Below are 14,017 nucleotides of genomic sequence, written 5' to 3' on the forward strand. Positions count from 1 at the left end.
TTACATGTCCCCTCTTGTTGCAATAGAAGCAAGTCAGAACCCTTCTAGGCGTAGTATTCATGCCCTGCAGTGTTGGGAGAATACCTCTTCCCATTCCCGCCTGAGAAGTCCAAGGATGGGTGTGATTCCCTTGCAGTGCATGTGTTCCTGTGATCAGTACATTGTGGCTATTGGAAGGAATCAAACTTTGTCGCTGAACACGACTAGCTTCATGCTGAAAAAGCTTGGCCTTCAGATCTTCAAAAGATGGGAAGATAGGAAGAACTTCCAAGGCTGTGCAAAATATGTCAAAATCTATTCTCAGTCCACTTAAAGCTTGTTGCACCTTGTCCTTGTCGCTGACGGGATGTCCAATGGCAGCAAGCTGATCACTTACACTTTTTATTTCATTCAAATATTCCAAGACTGTACGCGTCCCACGCTTGATGTCCTGAAATTGCCTTCTTAATTGCAGAAAACGTGCTTCCGATACTTGAGAATACGTCGTGGCAAGGGTAGATCACAACTCCAGGGCTGTTAAATCATCATCAATGCCTCCTAATACCTCTTCTGACAAAGTAGAAGTAATGTAGGCAACAAGGGACTGGTTGTGATCCAGCCAAACTTCGTACTCAGGATTGTTTTCAGTGAGAGTTTCATATTCAAATCTAATCTCACTCCCAGCCAGAGTCCCAGCAGCTTGATCTCCCACAACGGTCTTCTTCACTTCACGGTCAATGTACTTTGGAGGTGCTGGAGTAGTGCCATCGATATGTCCATAGAGTCTATGACTTTTAATGAATGGGACAATTTGACGTTTCCAAGTCAAATAGTTACTATGATTTAGTTTTTGAGAGATAACTTGGGAGAGAAAGCTGGAAGATAAAAGGGAAGGAGTCGGTGGCTGATCCATGACTGAAAAGAGGGGCAAGAAATACGAAGAGGGATAATGAAAAAGGGATGATTAGGGCAGACGACTTAGGGCAGAATTTAGGGCAGCGGTAGAAATTAGGGCAAATCACGTCAGAAAGGAAGATTTAGGGCAGAAACTGAATTTAGGGCTAATCACGCCAGAAAAAGAGGATTTAGGGCAGATTAGGGCAAATCACATCAGATTGAAAACACTCACCGGAGGACGCTGCAACCTGTCTCTGATACCATGTAAGAATCTTCACTAAATCATGTCTCTCCGGCTGAAAATAAGATAGATTGAGAAGAGAGGATAGAAAGCAAGACGATGAAGGAAGAGATGCAGTCGGCCGATACAGCCCTGCAATCCTTAATCTCTATTAAAAACATTAACCTAATTAGGTTACAACAGATTTGTACAAAAAATATATAAAATATTACAAGAATGCCACCGCCTAGTATTCTTAGGCGTGTGGATATAAAAGAGAAGTGGATCGGGTCTGAACAGACCTGATCCCCATACGCACAAACTTAACAGTAAGCAACCACCCACTTATAGTTTTGGATTGAACTGGTCACAACCAAAACCTGGCGAAGTCCGTGTAACTTGATCAACTCGTCCAAGCTACAAGTGTGGATTCAAACTGCTCAAATTGGGTTCATTTGTTTACACCAAGTCTGGAATTTACTAATAAGAGCTTAACAGTCTTCATTGAGAGGTTGATTCAGACAAGTCAAGTTATATCAATTCTAATAACTCCCAGACATGTGAAGAATAAAGTATTTCCTTATGGACTGTTAGGTTTCTTTCTCCTTAATTTGTGTTGTTGGACTTAGACATTTAGACAGGCTTTGACAAGTTTCAAGAGAGGTACTCGGAGGGCATTAAACTCTGAATCTCCTTTGAATTAAGAGTGTGTTTGATTTATGAGACATTCTTCACTCAGGTGAAGTTGTATACATGATTCATATCAGGCCATCGAACATGGGTGAAGTTGTCCCAGATCACTTCTCCTCACAACATGCTTTTCACTGTACTAAAAAAATCAATAAAGTCAGTCTTGATCCAGCTAAAGTTGTCGAGTTGACTCATCAAGTCAAAAGTGCAAGCCCCAACGAGTTTTTGGGTAGGCAAACTATGAATGAAGGAACTACAATGTAGCCTTTTTGGAACTATTATAACAATAATGGAATATAACATGGTTACATCATTTCAAACAGCTCTGCCGAAATTAAATACCAAAATTTGGCTTTTGATTATTTCAAACTTCTTCGCTAGTGATCAGAAGGAACTTTACCTAACTAAACAGTGAAGAGGAAAGGTTTCAAAGGAGTTATGCCATCTGAAGGATCTGAATTATAAAAACCATCACAGATTGGCCTGCAGCTCTGGATTATCTTATCAGTAATGACACATTCAACAAAACTTTCAAGGATCGGTGAGAACAGTAACATAATGTTTGGGATCCATCTTCAATGAGTTGTAGACAATACTCTTTTCTGAAAGAATGTCTCAATTCAGCTCAAAGTTATCCACAAAGATAGACAAATAGAAAACTCTCAATATCTTTGTCTTTCTTGATTGTAATTTTTCCATTAAGTAACGCCAACAAGTCCACATTCACAGGCCCGTGACTAAGCACTTGCTAGCAGGCTACAGCTTCTAGTGCAAGATTAGGGATCGCAAATGGTGCTAGCTTCATGCAAATAGTTATCATCCAACGAACCATTAGAGAACCCAGGTTTTTGGTCAAGAAGAATATAATTGAAAAACCCCAACCCAATAAATACTTTATTCTTTCAAGTGCATTGGTAATCAGAAACAAATATAGAAAGTAAGATGCATAAACTTCACTGCCCACACTTATTGAACCTAAAAATAGAAACTTGATGCATAGATTCAACAAGGCCAGTGTTTTCAACTTCTAGAAGATGCTCAAGCAGTATTCACCAAACAATCAGGCTCTTGATAATTTTCAGAACACTAACATCAGGGTGTTTTATTTTCTTTATTGTACCCAATTATCTGTACACTATGCGACTCAAACCAGTCTTGAGAGATCCCAAAATAAGGATCTGGAGATCACGACACTCCATATGGGTTTGTTATGATCAGAATTTTCACGGAAATCCAGCTAACTAACCATTGAAACAATCATCTATCACAGAATTGGAGACAAAGAAACACGTGTGGTACTTGCTTCTAGGATGGGCATGGTTTCTACAATAGAAATATTTCATTTCAACCGAATACGGAGAAGAGCATCTGCTATTAAATGAATCAAAGGCTATCATCATGGACGAAACTGGAAACCGTGTATACCAAAATGGCAAACTTCATTTTCAGGTCAAACGACACCTAAACTTCACAGGAGCACGAGCCCATGAAGCAACTAAAAGTAAAACACAATCACACTACCGCATCAGCAGACCCAAAAAAATTCAAACCGTAAGATTGAAAGAACTCACAAATCCGAGCGACATTGGGATCATCTTCTTGTACTTCGTCAGCTACTCTGAGTATCGCATCAATATCTGCGGTCCTTGCAAGAAAGGAGGGGACGTTTCCCACAATGCCGCTAACAGCTTGCCCGAACGCATCAGCCCCACCCCGACGCTCCCTACTCAGGACCGCCTCCACCAGCATCTCCCAATTGGATTGACATCTTGCCCCCTCAGAACATTAAACTCCACTTTGTCGCTGCATCAAGATACATAGAATGACCAATAGCCAAGCAAGCAATCAACAATCTGCCAGACGCAAAAAAGAAGAAAGGAGAAATTCAAAAGAACTACAAGTGTCGGGCTCCAAATCAATATCCAGAAAATGAAGTAAACAGTTAAGGCCAAAACCCTGGATCGACAAGACAACCACTAAGCGCCAAAACAAGAAACGTCGACAACCTCGACGTCAATGAGATCAATAAAGAAACAAAGCAGAGAAACGATAACCCAGAAAAGGGGACCATGAAACATAAAAACTAGATTATCTGCCTCCAAACAAGCACAAATCTGACCTAAAATTTTCAACCAAAAACTACAACCCTAGCGCCTAAACGAAGGTGCAGAACCGAAAATGACATCCAAATGACACAAGAAAAGAGGGAATTGATTGAAACAGAGTCGATGGAAGGAAGCGGCCATACCAAATACAGAACAATCGATAAACCCATGACAATGCACGAACAATCAAAACAACGAAGAAAAAGACAGGACGTCAAAGATTATCAGAATGGCGACATGCTTACAGGAGAAGGAAGGAGGAGGGAGAGAGCACAAGAGACAGCGTGACCGAGTTCCAGTCAGCCAGGGGCTTTGTTCTTCACCAAGGCAGAGACTCGTTGGTCCGATTTCGCACCCATTGACCTGCTTACCGGCTACTAACGGCTACCTCCGCAAGGAAGACGGTTTCAGGGGCCCATTTCGTTTCCCTCCGCCATTTCCCTTCCAATGGGACCCACAAACCACGACGTCCAGCACTTCTCTGCCATCGTGGTCACGTCACATAACTGGCATACAGAAAAGGGACCGCTCGGTGCTACCAGAGGCTTTCTAACCGTCCATCTTCAAACCGATGGTTCAGATCAATCCCTTTCTTGCTTTGATTTTTCAAAGGTGGGTCCCTTCTTTCTTGTGTTGTTTCATTTTGGTACAAATTTCATGATTTTGAAGGCGCCATTTAATTTATGCTTTTGATGTTTAGAATATGAAGATCCTCTTCGGCCTTTTTCACCCCCGAGTGAAGAAATAAGTGACAGCAGATATTTGACATAGTTACCAAGCACCTTAATTGAACAAAAAATACGGGGAAAAAATAGTGATGTTTTTAAATAATGAATTCATGTGAGACACTATACTAAAAACTTACCTGCTTGACCCTGTAAAAATAAGGCAGAAGATTTTCATGCTTTCTATCCTCTTAAGCTTAATATGCTCCTTTACAACAGTGCACCTCCTAGAATCATGTCAAACCTAATTGCTGGAATGCTTACAATTAGCATGAAGGAAAGAAATCCACCGATGAACAGCACTGCACCTGAAAATCAAGAATTTAAAAATCAAGAATTTATTCCAGAAAAAAATCACAAACCGATAGGTTTGTTGTGAAAAGCAAGCCAGCAAAGAAAATATCAGTATCAGTACCATATCGAATTCCAATGAAAAAATCACGAATTTCAGATATTTTTTTCAACTCAGCACCTTCACTAGTAAAAGTTTCCACTTTCCTTTACTGGCTCCGGAGGGTTCTCCGCTGCAGAAGAAAGATACTCCCTTCCCTCTATGGTGACTTGTTCTGCAATCAAAGATATATATTTCTTAGCTTTCTTTGCTTGTACTTTGACCTGCTCAGAGACATCTTCAAAAAGCACCATGGCTTTCTTAGAATACAATTCATACGCTTCCTCTGACAAGTCTTTCATTTTTGCAGCCTGCTCTTTGTAAGATTCTATTGTGCTCTTTCATGCTTCTTGTGACTCCTCCGACTGCTTCTCAAGCTCATTCTTCAATTTTTCCAGTTTAAAATCCAGATAATGGTCCTTAACAAACAATTATGATTACAAACTCCAAAAGGTTTGGCAGAACATCAAAAGAAATTATATACAACACCAATATGTCATATCAAAATTAGGTCGACACCATTTAAAATCATATAATTTCCTTACATATCCTAGCTGAAGCAGCTAAATATCCTAAAACATCTAGAAAATTTTCCAGTTACACTCGAAATGCCCAAACATATAATATATTCATTTCCCAACTTCACATATCAATCAGTGCTTTCACCCAATATTGTCAAAAATCACAAGAGTACATTCCAAGTTGTAAAAGACATGCCTGAGAAACAAAGAGCAATTTTATTTAAGATAATCACTTCTTTGAAGCAACTAGTGTTAAAAGACATATTTCTTGGCATGTGATATATATCTAACATATTTTCGATATATACGTATTAATGTATTATACATGTAATACATGTATAAATTATGGATGTACTACATTATATTATAGAAATAATATGTGATTATATAACATACAATATGTTATACGCATTATGTAATATATAATATATATTATAATACACGTGCATATAACATATTTGTTACAAGTATAACTTGTTATATGTATTAGATATGTAACATATATAATACATATATAATATATATAGTATATCTGTATCGTACATATAACATATTATGTATATATGTTGTATGGAATATATATAACATATACAAACATGTATTGTGTAATATTATTCATATACACATATATACAATATAACATGTATAACATTAGTAATATACATGTAATATATATTATATAACGTAATATATATATATATATATATATATATATACATACGTTATATTGTACACAATACATATTATATAACATAACATCTACATGCATAAATGTATACATGTACATGTACATGCTACATATACTATACATGCATAATATATCTAACATATTTTCGATATATACCTATTAATGTATTATACATGTGATACATGTATATAGTATGGATGTACTACATTATATTATATAAATAATATGTGATTATATAACATATGATATGTTATATAATATATATTATAACATACATGTATATAACATATTTGTTACACGTATAACTTGTTATATGTATTAGATATGTAACATATATAATACATATATAATATATATAGTATATCTGTAGCATACATATAACATATTATGTATATATGTTGTATGAAATATATATAACATATACAAATATGTATTGTGTAATATTATTCATATATGTATATACAATATAACATGTATAAGTATAACATACGTAATATATATGTACTACACATTGCATATGTATAATATATAATATACATATATATATTATAGATACATATATGTATAATACATATGCTATTTATATAATATATTATGTATAATATATTGTGTATATATATATATATATATATATGAGTGTGTGTGTGGGTGTGTGGGTGTGTGTGTGTGCATGTGTGTATATAAAGAGAGAGTTCAGTTTTCCAAGATTAGCCATGTTTAACATTGATACTCATGTTAGTGTCTACGCAATATAACTATTTCTTCCATTGACTAGCTAATCATTTTTAAATCTCACTAATTCACCGCCATGGGTAAGCTCTTGTAATGAAGGTTCCGAAGAAAAGCTAGAACATGTGTTCTCACATGTGGTAAAAGGGAAGCATGTTATCTCAATAAAAATCTGAAAAAATGAAATATAATTTCTACTTGTGACAACAAATATTTGACATAGTTACCAAGCACCTTAATTGAACAAAACATACGTGGAAAAAATAGTGATGTTTTTTAATAATGAATTCATGTGAGATACTATACTAAAAACTTATCTGCTTGACCCTGCAAATATAAGGCAGAAGATTTTCATGCTTTCCAACCTCTTAAGCTTAATATGCTCCTTTACAACAGTGCACCTCCTAGAATCATGCCAAACCTAATTGCTGGAATGCTTACAATTAGCATGAAGGAGAGAAATCCACCGATGAACAGCAGTGCATCTGAAAATCAAGAATTTATACCAGAAACAAATCACAAACTGATAGGTTTGTTGTGAAAAAGCAAGCCAGCAAAGAAAATATCAGTATCAGTACCATATGGAATTCCAATGAAAAAATCATGAATTTTCAGATATTTTTTTCAACTCAGCACCTTCACTAGTAAAAGTTTCCACTTTCCTTTACTGGCTTCAGAGGGTTCTCCGTTGCAGAAGAAAGATACTCCCTTCCCTCTATGGTGACTTCTGCGATCAAAGATATATATTTCCTAGCTTTCTTTGCTTGTACTTTGACCTGCTCAGAGACATCTTCAAAAAGCACCATGGCTTTCTTAGGATACAATTCATACGCTTCCTCTGACAAGTCTTTCATTTTCGCAGCCTGCTCTTTGTAAGATGTAAGATTCTATTGTGCTCTTCCATGCTTCTTGTGACTCTTCCGACTGCTTCTCAAGCTCATTCTTCAATTTTTCCACTTTAAAATCCAGATAATGGTCCTGAACAAACAATTATGATCACAAACTCCAAAAGGTTTGGCAAAACATAAAAAGAAATTATATACAACACCAATATGTCATAGCAAATTTAGGTGGACACCATTTAAAATCATATAATTTCGTTACATATTCTAGCTGAAGCAGCTAAATATCCTAAAACATATAGAAAATTTTGCAGTTACACTCGAAATTCCCAAACATATAATATATTCATTTTCCAACTTCACATATCAATCAGTGCTTTCACCCAATATTGTCGAAACTCAAAAGAGTACATTCCAAGTTGTAAAAGACATTCCTGAGAAACAAAGAGCAATTTTACTTAAGATAATCACTTCTTTGAAGCAACTAGTGTTAAAAGACATATTTCTTGACCTGTGACATGCACACCTCACTCCAACATTCTGTAGACGAATAGATGCACTTCCTAATGCAACTCATTTAAAGGGGTCAAACGCCTTCCTGATTTGTGAAAAAATTATAAAAGGGCAAAAAACCTACCAAGGTTTATTAGGGAGGACAACACTTTACTTATTTCTCTCCCATTACACAGGTGACCAGCAACTCACTGCAGGTGACAAGAGCAGTTATGAACTTTTTCAGTAATGGCGTGCCAATAAATTTTTCTTTTCTACTTTTTGTCCACAGGTGTTCGGTGCAGGAAATGTTAAAACTAAGATCTTGCGAAGGAGAAGAGGATAAAAAAATAATTTTATGTGTTACATTATGTTGCATCTTATCTATGTTTAAATTTTAACTTTTATGTTGTAATAGTGAAACACACATTTTTTATGGAAAAAACTTGACTCGACTGAGTCAATAGTCAGCATCTAGCCGAACCCAGGCTGCCATGAGAAATCCAATGATGGCCTTGCATCATGAATGTTTCACCACTTCAGCTTGCTTCAATGCCTTCAGTAACATTATTTTGTATTCCCATAACAAAGTTCATAATCTAGGGTATTTCTCGTATCTTTTAACAGATACAAATCAAGATAATAATCCAAAAAAGTGAAACTGAAGTTTGAAGTCAACTATCATTCCACACATGCATTTGCCAACTTTTGATTCATGCAAAAACATAGACACATTCTAAACCTGCAGCACACATACATACACACACACACACAACCAATAAGTAACACATACCGTCAATAAGGAAGACACAAACTTACACAGCCAACAAGGAAGACGCATGCAAGCTATTGACATAACTGGAATGCAGTAGCAAACCATTGGAGGCAGAAGAAGTGGCCGAATTCCAAACTCTAGAGCAAATGAGGGGCATGCAACCAGCTGAAAAGGAACACAGATACGTACAAGTTTGGATGTAACTGGAATTAAGCTGCAATGACTGGAGCAAGAAGAAGCGGCTGAATTCCAATGTCAAAAACAATCGAGGCTAAAATGATTCAATGCCATGCAAAATTTTAAGCGCAACAGAGGAGACTCCAAACTTCTGAAGACAATATTTGTTGCCAGCAAACACCCAAACTTCCAAAACTCTTGCAAGAAACCAACAAAAGGGGAAAAGAAGAGCCCTAGATACCTCCGATAAAACACAAAACACCCAGGACTGCAACGAAACCCTAAGAGCTAGAAGAAGCATAAAGGGAAAATGAAACTGAAGCATTACAGATCCTTCGTGAGAAGCGGTGGCAAACAGAATCATTCTGCCAGAAGTTAAGTTCTGCATGTGAAACTGATTGCGGAAATGCAGGTGAGGATGGTTCTTGACGTCCATGCACCTGAGAGGAATAGCACTGCAGCCCTAGGAAGGAAGAAGAGGATGGTGTTGGCGCCCGGCCGACGGAGAAAGTGTGGTTGCCCTTGGAGCCAAACTTGAGCATCCATGGGAAATTAGGCCCTCAACAGCAGTCATGGCAGCAACAGCAGTCATGGCAGCAACAGCAGGAGATAACAGAGAGGAAGAGAAGACAGAGAATGGGACGAGTGGCAAGAGGTAACGTTGTAGAGAGGTTTCTGTTGCATGGTGGCCCCTTTTCTTTCCCCCTCCCCAATCTCGGGGGACGAAAATCGATACGGGTCTTGGAGTCGGTGCACTTCTGATATGAAAGGATATCATATCTCATCTCAGACTTTTTTGGATTTTTGATATTTTATCAATCTTGAAACATTCTTGAATTTCAAATTTGCAAGTAGCCTCAAATATGTAGTTTTAGGTCTAAAAGAAGGAGTTGAACTTCTTACATAAACTTATAAATCAGAAAGAAATCAATATGGAAGTCTCCATTTTGAACCCACTCATGCCACAGCATGAAGGGTATTTTGGTCATTAAAAATTACAATGCACTCTTTCATTAAGTTTTGGGAGGACTAAACTGATGGATCGATAGTCCATACCAATTAAGGTCGAAGCCAATAATTTTGGAATGAGGAGCAGCAATCAAAATATTCTCACACATTAAATGGGTGTTTAATATACCTATAATTATGAAATTTTATAATCAAAATGTTTAATTCTTAAGGAATATGTATTACTAAGCAAACAAGGTATTAGGCTTTCAGAATTAATAAATTGAGACATGTATCTGGGTACCCTACCCAACTCGGAACCAGGCCCTGCAAAGGGCTCTATAACTTATTTAAAATTCTTATTTTATTTAAAATAAACAGTTTTTATTATAAATAATTATATTTATTTGTTATATTCTATTTTTATATGTTACATAACATTTTTATGTATATTTTATTACAATTTGACCAAGCTTAGGGTGAAGTACAACCGAGGTCCAGCCCTACCCACATCCACCTACTACCGAATCAAAATGCTTGATGACATAAAACGACATGTGCTTTGAGCTCAATCTATGTCATTAAACATCTATTTTTGACTCATGAAAGCTCATCATATTTAGAGGGGCAAAATTAGGATGGGTTTTATTCCCCACGGACCTCAGATTTGAGAGAATCTCAAAACAATGATAAAATGCACAATTATATCAGACTATGGATTTCATCATCTACCCCAAACATTGGATTTTAAATCCACACTTTAATATAAAAAACATGGATTTGAAATCAGATTGAGGAGGAGAGTGTGAGACTTGAATACTACGGATCTCAAGTCCGTGATAATCAAACTCAACCATAGAAAGTATGTATCAAACTTTTGAAAGTTGTTGGTGACATGTCTTCAGGAGGATAAGCTGTTTAAATTCATAGTTTGCTTCTTTAACTTTGACCATTAGCACAACTAAAGAATTGGTGTACTATTTAATGCAGGTAACTAATTAACAAGGGGATACCCATAAAAACACTTCAACATTCAAATAAATATAGCTTCTCCTATGACATGAATGGATGAGAATAAAAGTAAGGACTATAAGGTACACAATTTACTTAGGTGGCTTTATTTGAAATACATACATCATGCAAGAGATTTCTCTAAAAAAGCCCTTGAACACTGCCAAGTTCAAACTATGTATGTCAATGAATTAGATTCGAAGCAAATGTACTTTTGACCATTTATATTGTTTTTTGGATGTTCAATTTGGAGGAGGGGGGGTGCAAGAAAGTTGGTTCTCACCTGGGTAGTCAGATTTTATGGTGGATGCAGAAATTCTTTGTATTTTGCGAAAAAAAAGTGCAAGGAATTGCCATGGTGTCTTGCACTTTGTGAAAAAATTTCTACACCCATGACAGATTTCTTCAAACTCAACCCAAAAAGGAACTCAATTGATGAGCCTCGCTTCTAACATAAGCAAATAAGTATTTTGATGTTGAATGTAGAGTCTTTGGTTTGTGAAGTTGTCCAAAGATATTTTGGACATGGGATGTCAACCAATTGGATAAGGATCGGATATACCCTTGTTCATATTCGCTTTTTGAATATTCACATTTCCAGATTCGAATACCAATAAACAAAGATCATATCCAAATCTGAAAGCCATTTTTACAAACCGAATCTAATCTGAATATGATTTTAAATTCATATATGAATCCGAATGTTGAAAAATTTTGCCAATTTTTAAAATGTAAGAGAACTACATAATGATATTTGTCTAAAAATAAATCTCAACAATTGGAGCCCTCCTACCATTCAAAGTTGTTAATAGATGCACCTTTTGATATTTTAGGCACCCAAACTTCTAATTTATCACCGATAATTCTCAACCAACAAATTTTGCAAACTATAAAATACTCTGTATTGAGGAGGGGTCACAAGTGATGTTACATTGAAAGATCACATGAACTTTGACTGTTTACAAAATGTCCTTGACGGCTTCAACGTCTAGCAGTAGAGGTGAATGTCAGCATTCATGAGCTTTGATTTCATGTATTTTCACATCTTTTCCACTCAAATGCCCAAAAAAACTTCCCTCTTAACTACAATAAAAAGATGGACCATCTTGACCAGTCAAAAAATAACATATTTCTTCTCTTTTCCAACTCTAACTAGAAGGCTATCGATCATCCCAATTGTTCCCATCCATCTTTTTCAGTGGCTCTAGAGGCATGGCGATTCATGGGTCTGTTGGGTGTTGCTGATTCCTCATCTTCCCAACCATCATCCCAATCTCGATCCCAACCATCAGCTGGACTAGATTCCAGCTTCCATGAGGTAGTAGTGCCTGGAATGTCTGATTATGGTAAACCCATCTCAAGCTCCTGGCATCTAAGACCACCATGGCACTGCCTTTGTCTTCTAAGTTTACAACAGAGATAGGTTCCACCAACTGTGAGCACAGCAAAAGCCAAGAAATATGCACCATACGTAGGTGTCACAAGAGATGCATTTAAGGGCAAGTCCTGGAATATGTTACTCAATGATTGTTTTCTCTGAAGTACACATTCCCCATTTCCAGCATTCAAAATTGCTTTTGATACTTCGGAACCAACACCTGGCAAGATAACCTGAAAGAATGAAAATGATACGATAAGCATTTGCCTTCAAATCTCAAATTTGAAACATTCATAAATGCAGTTCTCCCTCTGAGCTATTCTAACTAAAGGGCCATCAGAATTTGGATCCTATAGTACAACATGATAGACATACAGGTCCACCTGGATAACCATGCAGGTCTGCTCTATCCTAAAGGAGCATAAGAGATGCAGAAAATGTACCATGCATAAACAAATTCCAATTTAAAGTTATTGCTACACTACAAATATAGAAAATTAAGAAAGATGAGAAGCTAAAACATGGTATAGAAATGAAGAAGAGTACCTTAGGAAATGGCATGCTAGTTATCCCTAATTCCTATGGGTACTGCCAATACTCATATGTAGATCCTTTTTATCATCCACTCATACCATCAAATAAGGAATAAAGCCTATAAAGCATCATAAGAATGTACAAAAGGTTTGCATCTGTGGCAATGTTCAGCTAATGTTTGAGCAAAGGACAATTTGGTGGCTGCATCCTACATCTCTCTCTCTCCTCCTCTCTCACAACACAAACACACACACACATATGCCTTCTACCCAATTCTTAACCCAAACGATAGATCCAAAATATAAATGTCACTGTAGAAATAATATTCCGTTCAGAAATAGGTGAAACATTGTGAAAGAAAAGGGAAGAATAAGTTTAAGGTATGATACTTTTCTAGGGAAAGGGAGAAAGTTTCAGGTATGATTCTTTTCAAGGAAAAAAATGACAGTATGACAGAAAGCTACAGCTTTAAAGGTAACAATGCAGTTAACTTAGGCAAGGACAACTTATTGTTGACAAAGCAAATACTAATATTCTAATCAAACAACCATCCAAGTTGTGATGGAAGAGAAAATAGAAGAGACCTTCAGTTTCCCATGCTACTTAAGTTGCTTCACTTGCTGAAAAGAAGAACCTGCAATGGTGATATTGGCATGTAGATCATCCTCCCCATCATTGTGAACCACAAGAAATGACTGATTGGGTTCTACAGAATAGAAAATTCAAATTACTTCATACTCTTAAAACTGGAAAAGCAGTTACAGATCTCTAAGCCAAAATTACGACAGGAGTACGAGAGTAGTTTATAAACCTTTTTGCTTGTAGGTGGCGTCTCCTCAATAACATATTATAATTTGTGACATCTTTCCTGCAATGAAGAAGGAAGAAAAATCAGCAGGCATACATGTATTTTGG

General features: G+C 36.6%; 1 protein-coding gene and 1 long non-coding RNA gene across 3 annotated transcripts; both read right to left on the reverse strand.

The window, feature by feature from the left end:
- Positions 1 to 4,754: 4,754 nt before the first annotated feature.
- On the reverse strand, positions 4,755 to 5,722 carry LOC126409204 (protein FATTY ACID EXPORT 3, chloroplastic-like; the record flags this gene model as incomplete). Its single annotated transcript, XM_050075189.1, is given in 4 exon segments — positions 4,755 to 4,924; positions 5,032 to 5,111; positions 5,113 to 5,426; positions 5,702 to 5,722. Coding segments are annotated over 4 exon segments (585 nt in total), but the record flags the coding sequence as incomplete, so codon positions are not given.
- An 881-nt stretch (positions 5,723 to 6,603) lies between these two features.
- Positions 6,604 to 9,964, reverse strand: LOC126409252 (uncharacterized). Of its 2 annotated transcripts, none has more exons than XR_007572139.1 (3): positions 9,560 to 9,964; positions 7,524 to 7,923; positions 6,604 to 7,430 (listed from the first exon to the last, which is right to left on the reverse strand). It is a non-coding gene; the product is annotated as an uncharacterized LOC126409252 (long non-coding RNA). The 2 variants fall into 2 exon arrangements; XR_007572138.1 differs by having other exon boundaries at positions 6,608 to 7,430; positions 7,582 to 7,923.
- Positions 9,965 to 14,017: the final 4,053 nt, after the last annotated feature.

This window comes from Nymphaea colorata, chromosome 14 (genome assembly GCF_008831285.2).
Source record: "Nymphaea colorata isolate Beijing-Zhang1983 chromosome 14, ASM883128v2, whole genome shotgun sequence".
In the NCBI taxonomy this organism is placed as follows: domain Eukaryota; kingdom Viridiplantae; phylum Streptophyta; class Magnoliopsida; order Nymphaeales; family Nymphaeaceae; genus Nymphaea; species Nymphaea colorata.